The following is a 23,142-nucleotide window of genomic DNA, read 5'->3' on the forward strand; positions in this document are numbered from 1 at the left end:
CTACACCTTGAGAGGAGCTGCAAACTTTGGTCAAAAATCTATGTATACAGGGCCCTCAAATATCCTGACCTCACTATCCAGCTCCCTTCCATTAGCTGCCAGGGACTCACATTGGCTGAATCCAACCAGAAGCCAAAGACCAATGAATAGATTGATGTTGTCCATAGAGTACAGATTTATAGGGTACACAGCAGTGTTACAATGGGTGGAGAGTGGACTGAGAAGGGTAAATGAACAATATCCAGCATGGATGGCTTCTAGATTTTTGATGAACTATGAAGCAGGGTGTGATGGTTAATTTTATATGTCAGCCTAGCTGGTTTTTGGCACCCAGATATTTGGTCTCACATTTTTATGGATATTTCTGTAAGGGTGTTTTTGGATGAGGTTTACATTTAAATTGGTGGATTTTGAGTAGAGCAGATTGTTCTCCCTAATCTGGGACTGCCTCATCCAATCAGGTGAAGGAAGACTAGAACAAAAGATTGACCTTCCCCCAAGAAAAACGTAATTCTACAGCAGACAGCCTTGAGACGTTAGCTATAACACTGGCTCTTCTCTGGGTCTTCAGCCTGCTAGCTTACCCTGCAGATTTCAGACTTACCAGCCTCAGTAATCAAGTGAGCCATTTCCTTAAAATAAAACTCTCTGTAGACAGATAGATAGATAGATAGATAGATAGATAGATAGATAGATAGATAGAGATAGATTGGTAGAATTTCATCTATAAATCACATACACACACTTCCTCTTGGTTCCCTTTCTCTGGAAAACCCTGACTAATACATCAGAATATTAACTGACAGTGGGGTTTGAAGAGGAGGCATGTGAAGTCTGAGGAGAGAGAAGGACATATAAAACAGGCATCTATCACAGGGGGAGTGAGTTAAGACTGTGAACAGTATAAGACTGCAGGCCTGCTTAACAGCAGTAAGGATACACTTAAGATTATTATTCATATATTCAAAATAAGATCAGTCATCTACCTTATTTGATTTTCACCAGCCACAGTCTCCTGCACTGGGACAGGTGTAGGGAGACGTAACTAAATTTGGGATTTAGTCGTGAGTGTACGGTAAAGGAAGGGGGGTATTAGTGAGATAAGCGTATTCAAGGAAGCAATTATTGGGGTGAGTAATACAACTTAGGATGGAAGAAGGGACACATGAACACAAAGTGATTTAGGAACAGTGACAAGGTTGTGACATCAATGAGTCTATGTCTGGCAATCAAGGCTAAACTACATATAAACCAAAAACCCAAATAAGTGCCATATCTTTCATTAACCAAAAAGTAAGAACACATTGCCAATATTTAAGGAAATACTGCGTCCTGGTACTTGTTAAAAGATGCCTATTTAGTTATTTGTAGAAGGAGTTCAAATATTGAAATAGACAATATATTCTGCAAATAATTCAATAGATATGTCATGAAGAAAATATGTAAATGGTAAATCTCATTAAAACTGAAATCTTAACAATATACAGTTTTACATTTGATAACAGAATTTTTAAAAAAATATTTAGAAGAATCAAAGAGACAAAGTTTGAAATCTTAGTTTCACACCATACATATACAAGCATGTATGGGTTTATTATATATTTATTTGGATAAATACATATATATGACACAGTATGTAGGTACAGACAAATTACTGAAGATGTAGAATAGAATGGAGCTAAAAAACAGAACTGGAGATGTAGCTAGAGATATTCCATACATAAATTTAATTCCTTTTTTTCATCTCATTTTTACTTACACATTGTGCATGCTGTGGTGTTTTAAGTGGTTGTGAAAACACTATCAAATTTTCAGAACTCTCCGTCCAGCCCTAATTATCCTAGCTTGTTTTTGAGATCCCTATGTAATTGGTGTAAATAGCATTTAATAAGGAGAATTAGTGAATAAATCCAGGTCGTTCCACGCAGGTGGTGTCTCAGCTACCAGCTCTCGCAGTGATCAAGCTCTGCACACAGGCAGGACTCAGCAGTAACAGGCTTTTGATAACAATGATTATGTTGATGCCACAGGCACACTGTAATCAAGTATGTTGTACTGAGAAGCTAGTTTTATTAGCTAGAAGGACAATGATTGCATATGAATCCGACTTTCTCATTTGTTTCTAACATACTGCAAAGAAAGTAAGTGCAAGGGAAGGATCTTACAGAGAAAATAAACAGGGATGGGTGTTAGAGGAAGAATCATGAAAACTGTGACCAACTAGAAACAAATCAGACAGAGAGCTTCCCTCCACAGTCCTATCACTGCTTATGCTGACACTTTTAATAAATGCAAATGAACAGTCACTTGACAACAATATGTAATTTTGTCTATTTTAGTGTTAATTCACAATGAAAATAATTGTGGTGTTTATGGCTAATTTTAATGAGATGCTAACTATAAGCTAGTGACAGTTCTCATCATTTTCCATACATTTAAGCTTACACAGTACATCTGTAAGGTGGATATTACAATTATCTCTATTTAATAGTTGAAGGAAGTAAGAATGCACCTCCCCAAAGGATGGCCCATTACAGCTGTTGAAATAATAAGTTCTTTTTAAAATCTTCTCAGGCAATCAAGGAGCACAGGTCAGAGCTTGTACAACTTAACAGAAATATTTAATTAACTCACTCATTCCTCATTTGGGTTGGTTAACTAGGCCTGACTTGAATAAGAAAAGCTGTCAGTCCTTCTGTGTTTTAGTGGCAGTCATTATTTTCCAAGTGTACGAGTTCTACTGAAGAATCTACAAATAGCATCATTCTATTTATTTATACAGCAGTTTCTTATTGGATATTTGATTTATCACAAAAAATACCTAGAAGAAAACGTAGTGAATAGTAAATTCATTCCAGGAAAGAGTTGGTCCTTCTAATCATTAAATCAATAATTACATAGATAGATGACAGATAGATAGAAAGAAATTTCTTTAGACAAGTGGTAGGTGTTATAAGCAAGCAGCCATTAATATGATGCTTACCTAAAAATTTTGGTACCGTGAGACAATTTGTATATATGCTAATTAGAAAGTAAAACATAATATATATCCATCTACAGAGGGGTCAGGACTGTATTTGTTAGATATGCTTGTGTATTCTATTTTCCCATGGTAAGATAGTAGATCACATTTCTATTATTTTCTTTGTTCCTGTTTCTCTGTATCTATATTAAACATGCATACATACAACTATAATTGGGAAGTGAATTTACCTTTTAAAAAGTCTTATTAAATATATGCATGTATATTTTTTAATATGTATTACTTATTCATGAAATCACCAAATATAAATCATGAAAAACATAATATGCCTCTTGTATTTAGGTTTCTCCGACACACGTTACAGTATCTTCACAACCTTGAGAGATTTGTGAGAGCCTCCATAAAAGAACGTAATTAAGGTACCAAGTGACAGTGGGGGACAAATGCTCCCACCAAGCAAACATAAGTTACTACAATGGTGTGCTCAGTGCCACAGCCCCTGATTCCACCTGAAGGGCTAAAATTTAAAGCTTATAAAGTACAAACTCAAATAATTGCACTTGAGGAGTATTTGCAGGATGTTATATCTGTAGTTTCTGTGTGTTGTAACTGGTGCCAACTTGAAACAGTGCAACCACACAAAGAATGTGCTTAGATTTTTTCAGCCTCCAACTTTTCATCGGTGAAAGGAGGATGGTGGGCTAGATGCTGTCTGAAATCTCCTCTGGCTTTAACGGTGTACATATATTACTTAGGTAGAATCCTAGGCATAGTTTTATTATCGGATATAATGATTTCTTTATCTTAAGTTTTTCATCTTCATTCTAATCATATTATAATGACATGTTAGGACTGAATTGACCACCAGGATCATCTTGTCAAGCTCATTAAACTTCCTAATGAAACGTCAGACTCTTCTGCCAATGTATCATTGATACTCCCAAGAAAACAACAATGTCTCCTCAGGTCACAGGCTATTTAAGTCATTCAGTTATACATTTTCCAACAAGGTCCACACTCTAATAATTCACATATTGACACTTACAATCAAGGTTGGGACACCTTTCTAATAGGTCACCAATCATAAATCCACTACCTGTTCACTTATTCAAGCCTTGGATTGTTAATTCCCTCTTTGCTCCTTCCTCCCTTTTCCGCCCTGAGGAATTTAGAGTGCAGCAGCTCCTTAGAATGTAGCCGATACTGCTACTCAGCCATTAAAAAGAATAAAATAATGCCATTTGCAGCTTGGATGGACCTGGAGATCCTCATACTAAGTGAAGTAAGTCAGACAAAGAAAGCAAATATTCTAAGATATCACTTATAAGTGAAATCTTAAAAACAAACAGACATTATTTACAAAACAGAGACAGACTCATTTTTTAAAAAATGTCCAAATAATCTAAAATACATCCCAGCGAAGTCACTTTGATATGAAACCTCATTCCTCCAACTTGGAAAATATTAGAATCTTATAGAATCTTATTTGGAATACAATGTCGATTGATAATTAAGATTTTCTTAATACTTTTTATCTTTAAAAATCAAAAAAATGTTTTATCTAGCAACATTTGCCAGGTAACTTTGAACTGTGAGAAAAGTTATAAAAATTCTATTAGTTTTGTTTAGGAAAAAAAGGTTAAGTGGAATTTTGTTGAAAGCTCAGAGTAGCAGTTTTCCATCATGTTAACAGAGGTATGATTATATCTAGAAAGAAGAAATCCACGGAAATATGAGCAGTGTAACATCCAACATGACAGAAACAGCTCTATGAAGAGCACAGAGAGAGGTTTATTTTCTCACGGCTGTGGCAAGAATAGGGAGCCTACCTGCATGTGATACTTAGACAGATTAAAAGAGACGGTTATTTAGGTGGTTACTTTCACACTTATTTCCAAGTCAATAGTCACAGGGCTGGGAGGACAATAGGTAGAGTGAGAAAATTACCTTAAAAGGAGAGGGGAAATTGAGTGCCTGGTTCCTTCTCCACTTTTCTAGCTCTGTGAAATCAACCAACTTGGAAAGTTTCTAAGATTTAGTTTTCCTTATCTCTTCCTTCCACTTCAGAACATGTTCTGCTTGACTGCTGGACTGTGCAAAGATTGGGCGAAATCATGCATACAAAAGGACTTGCCACTAAGAGATGTAATTACATATTTAACATGCTAGCCACAAGAGTGGCAATGACAGTGGCCGTTTTTATTCCTTCTTTGGTGAGAAATTTTTATTGTAAAAACATATAAAGCTGTCAATAAAATAGTTAATAATTAGTTTCTGAGTATCTACCACGTGATAGTCATGGGGTCCCTAAATGATAGTGAGAGTGGTGATACCAAAGGAGGAAAAGAGGAGAAGGAAGAAGAGAAGGAGAAAGAAAGAAAACATTAAAGCCAGGCAGTTATATAGCCAGGGACTGGGAGAATATATGCTTCAGAACAGAGATTCCCAAATCTGGATCCTGCTTCTTAAGATTTCAGATGCTTGATTTTCCTGTGACTATAAACTTACTTAAGTCCCCATTGTAATATCACTATGTCCATTGATTGCTTTAACTACCTAGCATTTGGTCTTAACAGCACCTCCAAATTTAGTAAGGGCCAATTATCTCTGGTCACAGTACATGCAGACCATTTAATTAGTTGTCCTTTCTCAGTCCTTCAAAGTTACCGAGTTCACACTTCTAGGAGAGAATCTGTTCCTCGTCCCGCCCAGTCACTCATGGCTGTAGGCGTTCACTGACTTGTGGCTGCCTATTTCCCATCTTCAAGGCCAGCATATTCAAGGATCTCTTTGCTCTGTTTTCGCATTGTCTTCCCCTCTATGTGTGTGTCAAATAAGGACACCTGTGATGTCATTTAGGGTCCACCTGCATAATTAGGATATTCTCACCATCTCAATGTTCTTAATCATATATGAAAAGACACTTTTTTCCTTATAAGGTAAAATATGTACAGATTCCACGAATTGTGACCTGCTACCTTTGGGCCACTTTTCATCCTACCATGTGTACTTTCCATGTAACGGCTGATTTAAAAATATATCGTGAGTAGAGTAATGTTTAGTTTGTGAAAGCCAAATATTAATAGACAACATTTATTAGGAAGAACAAGGAGGGACACAATGATAGTTGTTTTCATAACTATTATCTCATTGGACTTTCATAACAACTGTGCGAGTGGATGTGAGAGTTTCTACTTAAATAGTGATAACATCTATATATCACAAATAGTGTCAGAGATACGATTTAAAGCTGGTATTTTTTCTTTTTTTGTGTGTGTATGTTTTAACTCTGTTGACTATCTTACTACCATGACACTACTTTTGTCCTTCTTTGGTCTTTTCTACATCTTTGAGGGGGAAAAATAGTTTATAACTGCCTAAATAATTGTCTCAAAATATTTCCAACATTCTGTGAACTTGCACATTCACTAAAAATTAATAAAAAAATAAGAATTTTCTAAACCAATTTTCTTTAAAGTTAACATTTTACTACCATAAAAATAGGTTAAATGATGAAACTGAAAAAAAAAATTCTTGATTGATGGCCAGATAGCTATGCATATTACGTTTATTTATGACATGTACTAGAGATCAGCCTACTTTAATGTTCAATATTTTTAAACACTCCTAGAATAAAAAAACTCCAAATACAATTTACAGTCATTCAGGGATTTGTTTGAAATACTAATGACCATCTTCTTGGAATTTATCCTGAGTTTAACCCCAGATATTAACTCACAACTTATGTGTTACTGTTTCTGTAGACTAAGAATTTGTAAACTTTGAATCTTGAAATCGGAATTTAAGGAATCCTGGGGATCACTTCATGCAAACCCCTTATTCTACCAATGACACTCATAAAAGTTGTGACTTCCCCGGCATGACCAAGTCACCAGATGCTAGTTAAAACTCCACTCTCTCAATCATCAGCCCAAGTCAAGTTTCTTTTCTCATGCTTCTTTCTTCTCTCCCTCACTCCCTTCCTTCTTTCCTCTTTTTTTAAGTTTTTTTTTTCTTTCATGCTTTTGTTCTTTCAATTCAGCATGTTAGAAACTGAAAATACAATACCCTGACTTCCAGCCCCATATAAAAAAGACTTAGGAGGGCAACTTTTAGCAGATTCTAGCCAATTTGAGGTTTTCTGACTCTCTATGACGTTCAAAGTCATTTCAAGTTAATTTAAGGACTATTTCTCATAATTTGGGGGGTTCTTATTACTAGTAATTACACATAGTGGTCCATCCCATTCCACTTATATAAATATAATGTATTGAAGCAATCAGTATTTATTGTTCACTCAACAAATATCTATCAAATTATTACTATGTTCCAGAAAAGACACAGAGGCTATAATACTGAAAATATAATATTCCTATAATTATATCTAAAAACTAATGTGTATTTGGTTATTAATATTCTAGACACTTAAAATTTTGTTAATAGGGTAGATTACATGTGCTGTGTGTGTGTGTGTTGTTTTAATAGACTTTATTTTTTAGAGCAGTTTCTCAGAAAAATTGAGAGGAAGGGACAGAGATGCCCCATATACCCCCTGCTCTAATAACTCATCATAGCTTCCCCTGCTATCTAGGTCCCCCACCAGAGTGGAACATTTTTTACAGCTGGTGAACCTACATTAACACATCATTATTACCCAAACTCCATAGTTTACATTAAGGTTCTCTCTTAGTCTTGTACATTCTATGAGTTTGGACAAATGAATGATGACATGTATCCACAATTATAGTATAGCACAGAGTAGTTTCGTTGCCTAAACTTTCTATGTTCCACCTACTCATCTCTCCTGCCCCTCTATCCTCTTACTACAACTAATTTTTTTATTGTCTCCATAGGTTTGCCTTTTCCAGAATGTCATATAGTTGGAGTCATATAGCATGTAGACTTTTCAAATTGGTTCCTTTAATCTAGTAATATGCACTTAAGGTTTCTCTATATCTTTTCATGGCTTGATAGCTCATTTCCTTTTACTGTTGAATAACATTCCATTGTCTAGATTAGCACACTTTATTTATCTAGTAACTTACTGAAGGAAGATTGTTTCAAGGTTTTGGCAATTAATGAACAAAGCTGCTATAACATTCGAGTGCAGGTTTTTATGTGGGCATAAATTTTCAGTTTCTTTGGGTAAATAGCAGGGAACATGATTGCTGGATCAAATGGTAAGAATATGTTTAATTTTGTAAGAATCTGCCAAATTGTCTTCCAAAGTGACTACATCATTTTTCGTTCCCTTCAGACATTTTTTTTTTTTACCAATACAGTGACAACAACAAAAACAGTGAAGTGTAAAAATGGACAATTAAATAATTATGTAATATAATTTCAAGAAATATAATGCATAAAAAATAGCAACATGGTGTGTCAGACATGTTTCTATTACTCATGGATTTTAGAATAAGACTATAAAATGTCTTAAGTTGGGGCTTTATATTTTTGTACATGGGTATACTACAAGAAACGTTTGCTGTTTTGCCATTGGACCTATTTCAGGCACCGGATGACTTTCTGAAATAAAGCTAAATACAGATGAACTCAGAAAATAGTCATTTAACATGTTAATTTTACCCAAGAAATAAACACCATAAAATTAATATTTATGTATTAAATCTATCAATGATCTCATTGTGTTAAAAAATACAAATAAACTTTTCCTGATTTTTAAAGTTTTCACAAAGAGCTACCCCACTGAGTAATTTGAAAAATGAAACCAAAAAAAAAAAAAAAAAATCCACGAACTTGTGTCTTATGGATTGCCTAGACTATTATGTGCGTGCTTATAGTTTTACAAGTTATTAATATACAATTTGGACTTGTTTCTTCTCCTTGTCTATCATGAAAGCAGCACTTATTCCAACCTCTCAAACATGCGTAAGTGGATTCCCCCATGAATTTCCTTTTCTTACACCTCTAACTAGTTGTAGCATCTTCAAAACACTCCCTGCCCTGGATCCATATCTAGTCTATGTCTTTGAGTAAAGACTACTCGAGGTGTAAAGGTATCAGCAGAGAAAGGATGAAACCCATTTCAAGTTAAGACATTAAAGATGATTAGGCACTAGGTTCCAGTAATAATGCTGGATCCATCATGCACAAAGGAGAGAGAATGGAATGAAGGAAGACTTGAGAAGCAAATACAACAAAATGATAAATCTCTGAGGACTGAAAACAAAGCAGTTCTCCCACTGTCTTCCAGATACAGAGATGAAGAAGATCATCTACCTAATGTTATATGACTAAAGCTTCCCTAGTGCCATTTTTAGTAAGAACTTGAAATGTAGCAAGTAAATATAAAATGAGAAAAGTAAAGATCTTTAATACATTTGAGGTGAATGAGGGTGAAATTATATACAAGGGAGTATTACTAACAAAAATATGGTGATGCAAATCCATCATGCACGACTTGGGACTTGAAATGATTAAAATATTACTTACATGCTCTGATCTGAGGGTGAGCTAGAAAATGAGTGAGGATAACAGGGAGCAATAGAAGTGTTGGATGGTTTTCTTTATACACTTTATTTTATCAGTCCAATATCTAGTCACTCTTTTGCAGGGAATCTTTCTTTCCTGTGGGAAATCCATCTATGTTTTGAGTAGGGTTGATTCCAACTAACGAAAGGACAGAAATGTGACTCAGACTTGGCCAAAGTGTCCCCACCCCATCCTCCCCCCTCACCGCCCCCCCAAACCATTCCCCTGGCCGTGGTGATTAGCTCAGGCATGCAAACAATGTAGGCTCTTCACTAGAATTTTTCTGCTGGTGCAATTTGAAAAGACTGCATCACTTGGCTAGTGTTTCTAAGCTGGTAAAATGTTAATCAAATGGGTTCTTGGACTTCTCTGCTATGTGAAGAGAGACAATATGAGAGATGGAATGAGACTGCAAGTTAGATTTTTTATTTAAATGAACTATGGAGTTTTAGTGTATTTGTTTGTTTAGAACTATTTCCTAAGCAAATATGTATTTGTACATAATATTGTTTACTTTTTAAAATATTTTATTTATTTGTTATTGTTATTACTTATTGTATTTTGGTGGTGGGGGAGGTACATAGATTTCTTTATTTTTACAGGTGGTACTGAGGATCGAACCTAGGACCTTGTGCATGTTAAGCATGTACTCTAACACTTGAGCTATATCCCCCCACCACAGTATTGCTTATTGATGAACAAATTTTACCTCAGAATCCAATGACATTAATAACTATGAAGACGATAACAGTTTCCATTTGTTACAAGCTAAATGTCTAAACACTTCAAGCATTGTTTTCTCATTTACTAAATTAACAATATTCTGAGGCACTTAAAACTTACGTTTCCTGAAGATATGAAATTAAGAAATCAAACCTTCCCCTTTGCCTGAAGCATGACAGAGAACACTAGATTCTACCACAGAACAGAAACAGAGACCCAGATGCTGCAGGGGCACAAGATACAATTTCAACTGAGAATTATTCCTAAAATTGCATACGGTGTTGGCATCCAGCCAGCACTCAGAAGCAGGAAACTAGAATTTGGCGGAATTAATTAATTGCAACAGTAAATAAACTGACATTTTAGGTAGACTGTGATCTGCTAAAAGATAGCAGTCCTGGTTTACTTCAGAAATGTTGAATAAAAATTCTTGCAAAGTAGAAAGTTTACTGATGTAATTGTACGTGACAGTGGAACTTTTCAGATTTATTTTTCTGTTTATTGCTCTTTGGCTGTGTCCATCAGTTTGGCTGCCCCAATCCCTTTTTATAACACATACTAACAGCATTGGCTTGAGGACTAGAAACATATCTTTGCAAGTCAATTGGCCTGAAATTGGATTCACCTACAACCATCAAAATTAACTACTTTCTTCACATCAATAAACATCTAAGAATCTTTCTACCTACAAGGAAACTTTTGAAGTATTAACTTTATTTATGTTTGCCCTCTTGATTATGAATAGCCATAAGTTCTAAGCCCTTAATTCTTTTCAAAACCCACCCCTTAAATGATGCATTCAGTGGCCACCACACCTGAGTAAGTTATTGCCCTCACCTGCCCCTTTGTAATATTTTATTGTAAAATGCTATTTCAATCTGGTTTTACTGTAATATTTTGTGCAATTTGTGTAATTATGACTGTATCACAATATATGGCAAAATATGTTGTTATACAATATTAAATTGTTTTTTACATTCTTCATGATCAGAGATTGTTTTGTATAGAAGGACTTCTTTAATAATGTCTATATCCTCAGGAACTAGCAAAAGATTGAAACAATGTTGGGAATCAAGTTATTTGTTTATTCCACAAATTAGTATCTAGGTAAACAAATCTTATATATGCATCTAAATAAGCAGTATGAGAGTATTTCCATAGATAGATTTACATCTAATAAAATCATTCTTTCTCCTTTAAAACATTGGCTAAGATTTATGCCTAATAAAATGTTCCCTCTTTGCCTATTCAAAAAAATATGCCTAAGCTGTTTACCTGGAATATACAAAATGGCACAGATGGTAGGGCTGTTAGACTAGTATCACCCAAAAATGCATGCCCACTTGGAACCCCAAACTGTGCCCTTATTTAGAAAAGTTTTTTTGCATGTGTAATTAAGCTAAAATCAGGTTACACTGCATTAGGCTGAGTCCTAAATCCAGTAACAGGTGTCTAAAGAAGAGGAGGAACCACACAAAGAGATACATAGAAAAGGCCATAGGAAGATGGAAGCAGAGATTCTTGATAAGCCAAAGAATGCTGAGGATTACCAGGAGGCACCAGAAACTGGGAGGAGGTCAAGCAGGATTAGTCTCTAGAACCTTTAGAGAGTCTTGATTTTAGACTTCTAGGCTTCAGAACTGTGGGAGAGTACACTATTACTGCTTTAAGCCACTCACTTTGGGTTACTTTATTACAGTAGCCCTAGGACCTAGTGCAAATGAGTTATAATAAACTTTAAACATGGGATACATAATTAACCAAAATGACCAACTGACCAGAATTGCTCAGAAATAATCACTTAAGAAAGGCAAACCAGCAGGAACAAAGTGAAAAGGTTGTAATGGAATTATCTGAAAACATCTCAGGCATGTCCTGGACTCAGCATGTGTTTGACTCAAACTCTCACAACTGTTCATCTGCAGGCAGGCATGAGAATCCATTTCAGAATGATGACCCTGAAGCACTCTGTCACATTATGAAATAGCCCATCATCTTCACCTGAATGTGTTTATTGAGGCAAGAAGATGAAATAATTTATTTTACAGAGACTTACAGCCACAAGAATTGAATCAAAATGTATTTTCTTCTTAAAATTTACTAGAGTTTTCTCTAGATCAGAGGTTGTTGACCTTTATTATTATTATTATTATTTTTGTTTTAGTCATGGACTCTCCTGCATCTGTACTTTATTTTCTGTTACCTCATAAGAATGATCAGGGAGTCCCTGATATCTTGCAGGGTCTATAATCATCCCTACTGTAGAGAATAGCAAATTAGGGAAACCAGCTCCAAACTCCAAATGAATCCAATAAATTGAGTGAACATTGGACACTCTGTCCAAATTTGGAGACAGATTTAAGTATGGTCTTTATTTATTTTTACCGTACACAGAGTCCTGGCCCTGTGTTTTTTCATATGTGAAAAAATCTGAATTATAGTATTTTAAGGAAGGTAGGATTCTAACTTTGAAAAACCAGCATCTTAGCTGAAGAAATAATTCATACTAAAGCAAAGTTAAAATCACATGGTAAGGACAGGCAAGAGGCCACATATTGCAACACGCACACATGCATAACTGAATATTCTATCAGTGGTACTTACAATACGTTTCTCAACTATTCAAAACCCTTCAGTGATGGCTTAACATTTACTAAGGCTGGTTACCATGGACTGTAACCCATTTTTAAAGGAAAATTGTTAATACACAGGCTACCAAACTTTGGAAACTGTGGAAACACTGTTTCCACAATGCGAAACTTTTTCATACTGTTAAACCTGTATCCCCAAGGAAAATTTAAGGCAAACTAATTGGAAATAAAACAAACAAACCCTCTCTGTTTCTAAAGTTCATTGCAGCTCCAGGGCAGACATGACTTACACTTTGCTAATCAGACACAATCCCTGCAAAATGTAGACACTACAGTCAGATACATAGGAAAGAGGGCTAGATGTTATCCGTTGTCTAATGCACAAGGGACATGCCGATGTGAAACTAGAGTCTGTAGGGATGGGAACATAAAACTGACTGGCAGCTTCCCGATCTTGGCAGAGGTAGCTCTGCCTTGCGACAGCCACTCCTGGGGTTTGTTTGTGGAGTTGTTCTTATACCTCGGCCCACAAACTGTATATATACCTCCCCTAACATTTTGTTGAGGTCTCTATATGGCTTAATAAAGTCATTTTCTTCTTATCAGAGTATTTTTTTTTTTTTTTTTTTAGTCACAACTGAGAACAGTGACTGGCACGTTGCCCCTTAAATTCCACGTTCTATTCCTCATGTACCTGGATGCGTGTCAGTGGTTACTTGGAACCCTTTGGAAAGCCACAGCTTGGTCAGTGACTTCACCTGTAGCAAGATTTGCCCCACCCCCAGGCACTTATAACAACAGTGATAAAACAAAGCATTAAAAATTAAATTGGTTATTAGTAGGAAATAGAGAAGGCTAATTAGTATTTCAAAGTTGGGTTAAACTATATGAGCCATGCGAAAATTTGATGAGCAAAATAATTGAGGGACTAGAAAGAAAGGAAAGTGGAGCCATGAAATTGTGAGAGGAAAAGCCTGCTAAGGAAGCAGCTTTAACAAATTTCTGATTTCTATCACTGGGTGGAGTAAGGCCCACTTTTACGGTTCTTGACTTTATTATTATCACTTTTTCAATGAGATTCCATATTTTTTCTTTACCTTGAACTATCTTGAATGAGTCTCAGAAAAATAATCAATTATAAGAACCTATACTAAAACAAACCACTGTAGAAAACAGTTGGGATAGGGGGCTATCTCCCAACTTTCCTTTCTTTTCCTTTGCTTCCCTTCCTTCCTTCCTTCCTCCTTCTCTCTCTCCCCTTCCCTTTTCTTCCTTCCCCTTTTAACTCTATCTACTCACTAATTTAATATAGACTATGTTTTAATTTTAATCTAATTCAAGTATTTCCAACTATGTACTCCTTTAAAAAGTCCTGAACATTATCAGACCCACACATTTCATTGAGGACCTTCAAACTAATCAGAGAAGCCTGTCCCAATGCTTAATTTACCCAATATTCCAATACCTATTATCAGCGTTTGAACCTTTCTAATATCTAGGGCCACTGTAGACACACTTATTTTATCCTAGGGGAAACAATGGACAAAATTAAAGAAAATTAGGAATGATAATGGAGAGAGGGTGTTTTAAAAGTGCAAAGTCAAAGAGAATTCTAAGCTTTGGAGTCCATAAGAATTTCTATATCACATGATGATGCAGTTATGGAAGTCAGAGAAGGAAAGCTAAGCTTTTTGTTTGTCTCTTTGTTTTATTTTCTAATGCAACTTTTTATATTTGTTGTAACCATACAATATTCAAATACAAAAATGCAAAATAAGTAATTGAATGCAGAAAATGGATTCCATAAGAGACATCAGAATTAGAGACAGATTAGGAAAGTACTAGAAAAATGGTGTTAGAGCTACTGTAAATCAATTTCTGCACTGTGAGAAATCTTGTATTCTGCAAATGTGTACATTAAAATATAGAATGTATGAGAAAAATGTGATTGGGGAAGACCACTTACTGTGTAATGTAGTAATCATAGTATTAACAAACTAATGACAATAGTAATAAAAATACAACCACAATTTAATATTTTCTAGCATTTATCCCCCAAAAATCATAGTTAATCCTTTTCAGTCCTACACTTAGGATTTACAGTTTCCTCTTTTGAGATACAAATCCTAAAGGAAACTGACTTCTAATATAGTACATTATTACCAGAATTAAATTCTGATGCATATTTTTCACTAATCTCTTATTTTAATACAGGGGGGAATGCCTTAGAGTCTTCTACATTCATGGTTTAGTCAGATATCCTGTTGCAATAAAAGCATTTAAAAAAATGTTTTAAAGGAACTAAACCATCACTACATGCACTAAAGAGAGGCCCTTTTGTATATTTTCTTATGACAAAAACTTCTCTAAAATTTGACAAGGCTTTCCCCTGATTACTTCCCCTTTAATGTGTTGAGAAAAAATACATTTAAACCAATGCAATTATTGAAAACTTACTGATATCATTCTACTATTTATGAATTGCTAATAAGGTGATTTGATACAGAGAAATATACACTGTGGCAGAACAGATTTGACTTGAATGTTCCATGAGAGTATAAGCAGAAAGCAGTACCAAGATCTGAAACTTGGAGACCGCCTACATCTCAATAAAGCTTCTGTGAGTAAAAGCAATCCAAGACACATGTTAAATGTGATGTCCATGTGTAGAGATACTTGTAAAGACAGATAAAATAAAGGCGCTGGAAATACTGATTAACTCATAGCTACTCTCTTTCCAGTCTCACTCTTCATTTTCTCTGTAAAAAAAAGCCCCACTATTTCTTGTTCTCTCGCATTCTCACTTTGCCCTCTGTATTCTCCAAATGTTATTCCCCAGTGTTTTTCCCAGTTATGAACACAGTCCTTGAATCATGGGCTGCTATGTATTCCAATTCCAACTGTCTGGATGGAAAAATCAAAATGGTTTCTGCCCTACACAGCATTTGCCTAAAAATAAAGTCTAAATATTTTGCCCCTCCAAGAGATGTCTTAAATCTTAAAAACTAAATCTCTCAAGTGTTAATATAAAAGTGCCTTTTAAGATACCTGCCTTCATACATGAAAAAAAAAATGCTGATCATTGTTTAATAACTTTTCAAAAGTCCCTTCTTCTACTGGGACTTCCCAAATATCCTCACTCGGAAGAAATCATTCAGGAGACTCCAAGCTTCTCCCAGAAATCTCTTTATATCTGTATGGTCTCTTTCACCTCTTTGTATTTTGTTTAATCAACTTACATATATTTTTTTCTTACTCTTAAAAAAAAAAAAACCTTTCAGGAAGTGTCCATATACTTTTACTGTGCTGAGTATGGGCCAGTTATTTTGTACAGTTTCCACATAATGATCATCTGTCAAAATAATGAACCTGAAACTTCAAGGAATTAATACAAAGGAGTCAAATTAAAAACATTTACTTGATAATATACGTTCAGCATTAGGTTTTGTTAGAGAAGCCAAAAACTTTCCTGGTCACCAATGGTCGTCTTGCAGATTTTCAATATGATGAAAGCGAATCGCAGCAGATTTAATTACAAAACTTGCATTTGGCAGATATCACTTCTGAAGAGTTGTGCTGCTTTTAAAATTATTCTAGCCTATATACTTAGGAAATTAGTATTAAACTTTAAAGGTATCCCCTGGGAGCAAATAAAACATTTTGTTAGTTCTCATATGTATCTATTATGAATAATTAATAGCTTGATTTTAAAAGGGCTTCCTTCTTAGTTGAAAACTAGTTTTTTTAAAAAATTATCACAGATTAAAAGTTAACTGATAATACATAAAGAGATATAGATTAGTCCATAATCTTCTCATTATTGTACAACCAGGTTTATGTTGTCGTGTATGTGTCTGCATGCACGTGTATATGTGTTTGTGTATGGGTGTGTGTGTGCACATCCAAATATACTGTCTTTCCTATTTTAATACTAGCTTTAACATTTTATTTATTTATTTATTTATTTGTTTGTTTGTTTGTTTGTTTGTTTGTTTATAATTTTAATTTTTTAATTTATTGGGGGAGGTAATTAGGTTTATTCATTCATTCATTTATTTTTAGGGGAGGTACTGGGGATTGAACCCAGGACCTCGTGCATGCTAAGCATGTGCTCTACCACTTAAGCTATATCCTCCCCCTTTAACATTTTCTTTAAACATTTCTTTTGTCTTAAATTGTTCATGGAAAGTTGCTGAATTGAGTAATTTGGTGCTCTCACTGAGCCTCAGTGAACAAGAAATTATTTAGTAGTACACTCAGTATTTTGGTAACTCTGGTTTGCTGACATTTTCTACCACAAACAGTAAATCTAAGATTTAGGCTTCAGGGAAAACATTAAGTCCACCTCATTAGACTTTCTTTTCTTTTTTTTTTTTTTCCATTAGACTTTCTTAAGAAGACTTAGAACAAAAATCATTAGCTGTAAATGAAAATACAATAGAATCAAATAAAAGCCATTTAAAACTTTTCATGTTTTTCTTTCTTCTATATATTTTTTGCACACCTGATAAACCATTTTAATGTCATACCCAGAGTACAAATGCTGACTCTATACCAAGGAATTTGCAAAGTCTATTTTTTAATCTGGAAATCAAGGTGGAAACAATTTAGGAATAATGTAGCTCATCTGTTTCTGTAATGTCTCAAAAAATTGAAGGGAGGAAGGAAAAAAGGAAGGAAGGAAGGAAAGAAGGAAGCAGAGGAGAGAGACAAGTAAGGCTAAAGTAACTGATTTGAGATTCAAACTCAACCTATTGGGACTGATCAAGGAAGATGTGTCATTAATAGTCCTAAGTAAGTAATTGCATTCAAGAAAAAAAAAAAGGTCAAAACATAAATGTGATGGAGGAATTTTTGGAAAATAAAGTATAATAAGACAAAATATCAAAAAAGGAAAAAGCATAAAGCATTTTATAGGGTCCTTAAATTTTAAAGGCTGTAAGGAAAGTGGTTACAGCTTATTTATTTATGTTAAATCTACATTACTCTAAGATTATTTCACATAAGTTTTTCATTCTAGATTGGCATTTCCTAGCATGAAGTCCATTTCTAACTAGCTTTCTTCTTCAGTGCCTGTGATGTCATTTTGTAGACAAATGTATTCATGAAATAAAAATACAATTTTAATATTGCCCAAGCAAAATATAATTAGAAGGGAAAATTAACTGAAGATGTATGAACTAATAACATTATCAAATATATGTTAAAGTAGGGGTTATCTATTTTGAAATTTTTAGCCCTACAGTTCCTTTCCATTAGTACATAGCTAAAGGCCAAATTTGCATGCAATCAATACTCCAAAGATTACGGTAAATCAGTATGTGTGTTTGTGTATATTCTTTGACTTATTTAAGATTTTCCTGAAATAAGTCTTACCTCATTCTGAAGATCTCGGATCATTTTGGTCTTTCTTTCCATTTCAGTCTTTAAAAAAGCAATCTGAAAATAAAGAGAATACTATGTAGACACATTTCAAATTCATTTCTATAGGTTTTGTAAATTTATTTTCATGATTTTTGATTTTCCACAATTATATCATTTTCAACAAATACTAAAAACCAAAGGATTACAATTTTCACTCACCAAATTTTTATTGCCCAATTCATACATATATCCCCTAATTATATAAAAATTCCCTTTTCTCATGTAATAAAAGATAATTTTTTTAAATTGAGAAATGCACATTATGACCATGATTCTCTTACCTATCTAAATCTCAATATTAAAAAATGTAGCTCTTAAGCAAACAAACAAATAAAAACCCCTAGATTCTAGGGTTGGGCCTAGGAATCTCTTTTCTTAATACATTCTCCAGGTAATTTTGATGCACCACAGGCTTGAGAGTAATTGCAATGAGAAGCTCCTGACCTCAAAATCATGGAGTGTTATAAATACTGTACCAAAGACACCATGATGTTTCCTCCTATATATGATATTGTTGGAATCTGTAAATTTAGGCCAGTTATTCAAACTGCATTTGTATATACATAGCATTTTTATCTGCCTGACCACATTGAAAAAAGTCAGTTACAGCATAGTAGCTAAAATTTGAGAATTTATGGTCACTGAAGGTTCACTATGATGTGAATGTATGATTGTGGATGAAACATTTAATTTCTCCAATTTTCAATCTTCTGCTAGTCAGTTTAAAAAAATAAAAGGACCAGACAAAATTAATTTTACTAATATATTTCATTTAACTCAATATATGCAAATAATCATTTGACCTGTAATCGATTATTGATTATATAAACAACATAACTTTAAAATGCACTGTGTGTTTTATACTTACAGCACATCTCAATTTGGACTAGTCATTTTATAATGCTCAACAGCCTCATGTATCTAGTGTTATATATTGGACAACATAGTCTTAGAAGATTCCTGGAATGATACAAAAGGGACTGGTATTTTGGATTATCTCTAGAGATAAAAGAGTCAGTGGAAGTCAAGTTTAGGAGTAAAGTTAATTTTTACCATATATACAGATTAAAAAAAAATAGTTCTGAAACTTTTCAAACATAAACAAAAGAACAAGAGTAATACTATGTAAAATGCTTCTGGGTCCATCCTATGAATAAATATATGTAAATGACTTGTCCAATTTTCTTCAGACCTTGTAAAAAAATGTTATACATTCTATTAAAGCCCCATCTAATTTTCCTTCCTTCCCTCTCCCCAGAGGAAACCACTATCTTGGATTTGATGTGTGTTTGTCTTGTGTATTTTTTGTACATTTTATTTGTTGTGCATTCTGTAAAACGTTACAACACATGTTAATACCTCATCTTGTCCGGCTTGTATTACCATTTTCTCAGATGGCAATGAAACCTAAACCAAACAATTAAAAAGATTTTTTTTTTTTAATTTTGGGGGGAGGTTAGGTTTTATTTACTTATTTAATTTTACCTATTTATTTATTTTTTTGTTGTTGAGGGGAAGTAATTACATTTGTTTGTTTGTTTACTCATTTAATGGAGGTACTAGGGATTAAATCCAGAATCTTGTGCATGATAGGCATGCACTCCACTGCTGAGCTATACCCTCCCTGCTCCAATTTTTAATGGTCAAACTACATATAAAAAGAAGCAGAAGCCTGAGAATGACCATGTCCATCTTTTTGGCCATAACAATTTTCAAGTTTGAACTATGAAGATACTGACAGCAACCTGAAAATGTGAGTCACCTCATTGTTCCATTAGGGAAATAGTTCAATTTGATTGATAAAACAAAGGTATCACTAGAATGGCCTGATCCCATTCAAAATTAGATATGTATGCAGAGCAGTAATATATGTCCCAAGAAATAGCCTTTACACCCATTTCTACTGCTTTGTGCTGGTGTCAGCCTACTGTCAACCAGTGTTGTGGCTGGACAAGCCTCTGTGGTTCCAAGATGCCCTCAGCAATACCATCAGGAAAGTTTGAAAAAATAAATAAAGGTTTATGACTTATAGGTCCAGGAAACTACATGGTATGCCTGGGGCCATACAGGGAGGTGGTAGGGGTTGGGAGGTAGACGGAGAGAAAGAGAATGGGCACAGCAGTGGTTCTGCTTTTACTGGGGTCGAGCCTGGGGGTCTAGGGTTTCAGGGCTCATTCTTTATTGGTGGGTTTAAAACATAAGACTGAATATTTAAAGTGAAAATGAGAGAGGAAAAAAAAAACTAAACAAAACAAAAAAAAAAAGGTCAGTAATCAAAATTAAATTAACCAAGATCTCTAAAACAAAAGAGACCAGGTTGAGGGCAGAGTGGGGAGGTGGCACTGGTTCTAGGTTGGGTCAGTGGTTGGCTGCGTGTTAACAGGAGATAGCCCTCTTTGAAATGGATGCCTCTTTGAAGGGGCTACCCTGCAATCAAATCCTAAATTAGGCACTTGCATTACAAAAAGAAAAGTAAACAGTGAGGCGTTACACTATGTCTTACCCAGTACTTAATGAGCACCAGAAAATTTTAATGTTACAGCTTTGTCTTTAGTTTAGATCAGGAACTATTTGAAGCTATCTTGGTTATATTAATAATCTGTCTTTTGCTGATACCATTATTTTCCCCCAATCCTCACCTTTTATAGTATTTATTACGTGTTCTCCATAATTAACACCTAACTCTAATTAACAGTGCAATGAAAACATATTGCAATGTCAACAATATACTTATTTAAATGTTAAACAAGGACAGAAAAAAACTTGAGAATGCAATATTCAAGTATTTAGAACCTAAAATGCATACAGAATATTCAACAGAGCATTTTGAAAACACTGGTTCTAGAAACCTAGCAGATTTTAACAGCCCTGGGAAAATAAGAATTCCTAGAAGATATTTAAATAGTTCTCAGAGACAGAAAATACCATTTATTTACTTTGAACAAAAAAATGGACTAACACAATTCTTTATCTTTAATGAGAGTCAAAGCTTGAAGTTAATTCTTGCCTTCAGACTAATTATGTCTCACTTAGGGCAAGTTAAGCCATAAAAATTAACTAGTGTAGTGAAATGCATCCAAGGAGTATTAATATCTTGAGTTATTCTCGTTACACCTGAGAGCTCATTTTTCCTTGCTGTCTGTTAGACTGTTCATGAGGAACATAAGTTTGAAAGGTTTGTCACTCCATTATTTGCATTGAGATATAAACAAATGCTCACAAAAAGTATTTTCAAACAGAACTAGATCAAGACAGCTTGCCTGCTTTTTCAGTTTAATGTTCAAAAGTTTACCTTCTTTTATAGTTTTGTGATTTAGAAGCACTATCACCTTTAAGTTTTATAGCATTTTACTATGGACTTACCAAATAATATGGGTATTTGCAACTTACTTTCATAAAATATACAATCCTTTTTATGGAAAAAGTCACAATAATTAGATATGTTATCAACACAGCACATCAGATTACCTGTTGTTAAATCTAAAAGAGCACAACAATATTTACAGAATCAAATCCAAATGTGTTGCTTCTATTTGACAGTGAGCAATTATAATGATCTTACTCTCCCCTTTTTATCCAACTTTCAACCACACCAACTATAGTCTTCCTAGCAGAAAGAATAATTACTGAATTATTTGCAACAATTAAAATATATATTAATTTAATCCTTAGAATCTTCAAATAGGGAGAAAAAGCACAAACTGAGTCTTTATTAAAGTTGGAAAGTGATGAGTTCCATAAAATGAAATCTGTCTTCTAAATTCCACCAGATGCAGATTTAAGAAAATAATACTCATAGTTTTAATAAATATATATTATTTCCATATTTGTTAACCTTTCTGTCATCTCTTTCTGGTTTGACTTAGAACATCAGTCATTCAATTCAAACCATAAAACAAATTTCCTCCAAAAGATAAGTATTATTTAATTCTGCAGATGTTTGCATTCACTGATCATGATGATATATTTTATTAACGTAGTTTTGAATTTGTTTTTATAGAATTTTAACATCTATATTCATTACTAGAAAAATAGCTATTAGTTTACACATACAGTCATTAATTGATTTTGGAATAAGAAGCGATGATGATCATAAAATAAGATGAAAGTGTTCAATCTTTTTCTATTTTCCAGAAAATATTTGCCTATATTAGAAATTAATTGATCTTTGAAAATTAATAGAAGTCACCATTAAAACCTTCTGGCTTTGGAATACTTGGGAAAGAAGGTCTTCTAAGCATAATAAAATTCTAACAGTATTCTTTATTCAAGTACTAAGTTTCTTTTTGTAGAAATTTTGGCATTCTGTATTTATCTAGGAATTTACAGGCACATTTTCAAATATCTCTGTGAACAGTTGCTCATAATACCTTATTTGTTTGAATTCCTGGTATGATTATGGTTATTTGCTCTTTTTTAATTAACATTTTAAAATTTGAATCTGTGTTTTTATTCTTAATCTTTCTCAAAGTCTATTTTCTAGCAAATCAATTAAACCCAAGGCGGGGGTCATTGGAACTCCAATCTACAGCTGGTCAGTCAGAAGCACAGGTGACAACCTGGACTTGAGACTGTTGTCTGAAGTGGGGACAGGGGTGTCTTGTAGGACTTTGATACAATTTTGTGATGGCTTAAAATTGATTACACACTCTGCTCAGTACTTTGCATGTATCAGCTCACATGCAAAGTCATCAAAATGTTAGCTAAGTAGCACTGACATACTTTTTATAATAAAATATCCTCAGAAATATAAAATAACTTTCTTTTCTTTCCTCAGCTAAGAAGTGACGGAGATGAAGTTGGAAAGGGAAGGGAAGTAGAATGACATTACTTAGTGTCTACTATCTATTGTATGCCAGATATAATTTAATGTTATTTTAACTTGAATCGTACTCAAAATGTGCAGGTAAGAAAACCTGTAGAAGTTAA

The 23,142-nt window shown here is 34.1% G+C and overlaps 1 protein-coding gene across 2 annotated transcripts in view; it reads right to left on the minus strand.

Moving 5' to 3' along the window:
• The window catches only part of LUZP2 (leucine zipper protein 2), a 423,961-nt gene that overhangs the window by 158,313 nt on the left and 242,506 nt on the right, over positions 1 to 23,142 (minus strand). For both annotated transcript variants that reach the window (XM_074372225.1, XM_074372226.1), the window contains one exon: positions 18,166 to 18,228. In XM_074372225.1, coding sequence (XP_074228326.1) covers positions 18,166 to 18,228 — 63 coding nt within the window. The remainder of the gene's footprint in view (positions 1 to 18,165; positions 18,229 to 23,142) is intronic.

Source organism: Camelus bactrianus, chromosome 10 (assembly GCF_048773025.1).
Source record: "Camelus bactrianus isolate YW-2024 breed Bactrian camel chromosome 10, ASM4877302v1, whole genome shotgun sequence".
NCBI lineage: Eukaryota > Metazoa > Chordata > Mammalia > Artiodactyla > Camelidae > Camelus > Camelus bactrianus.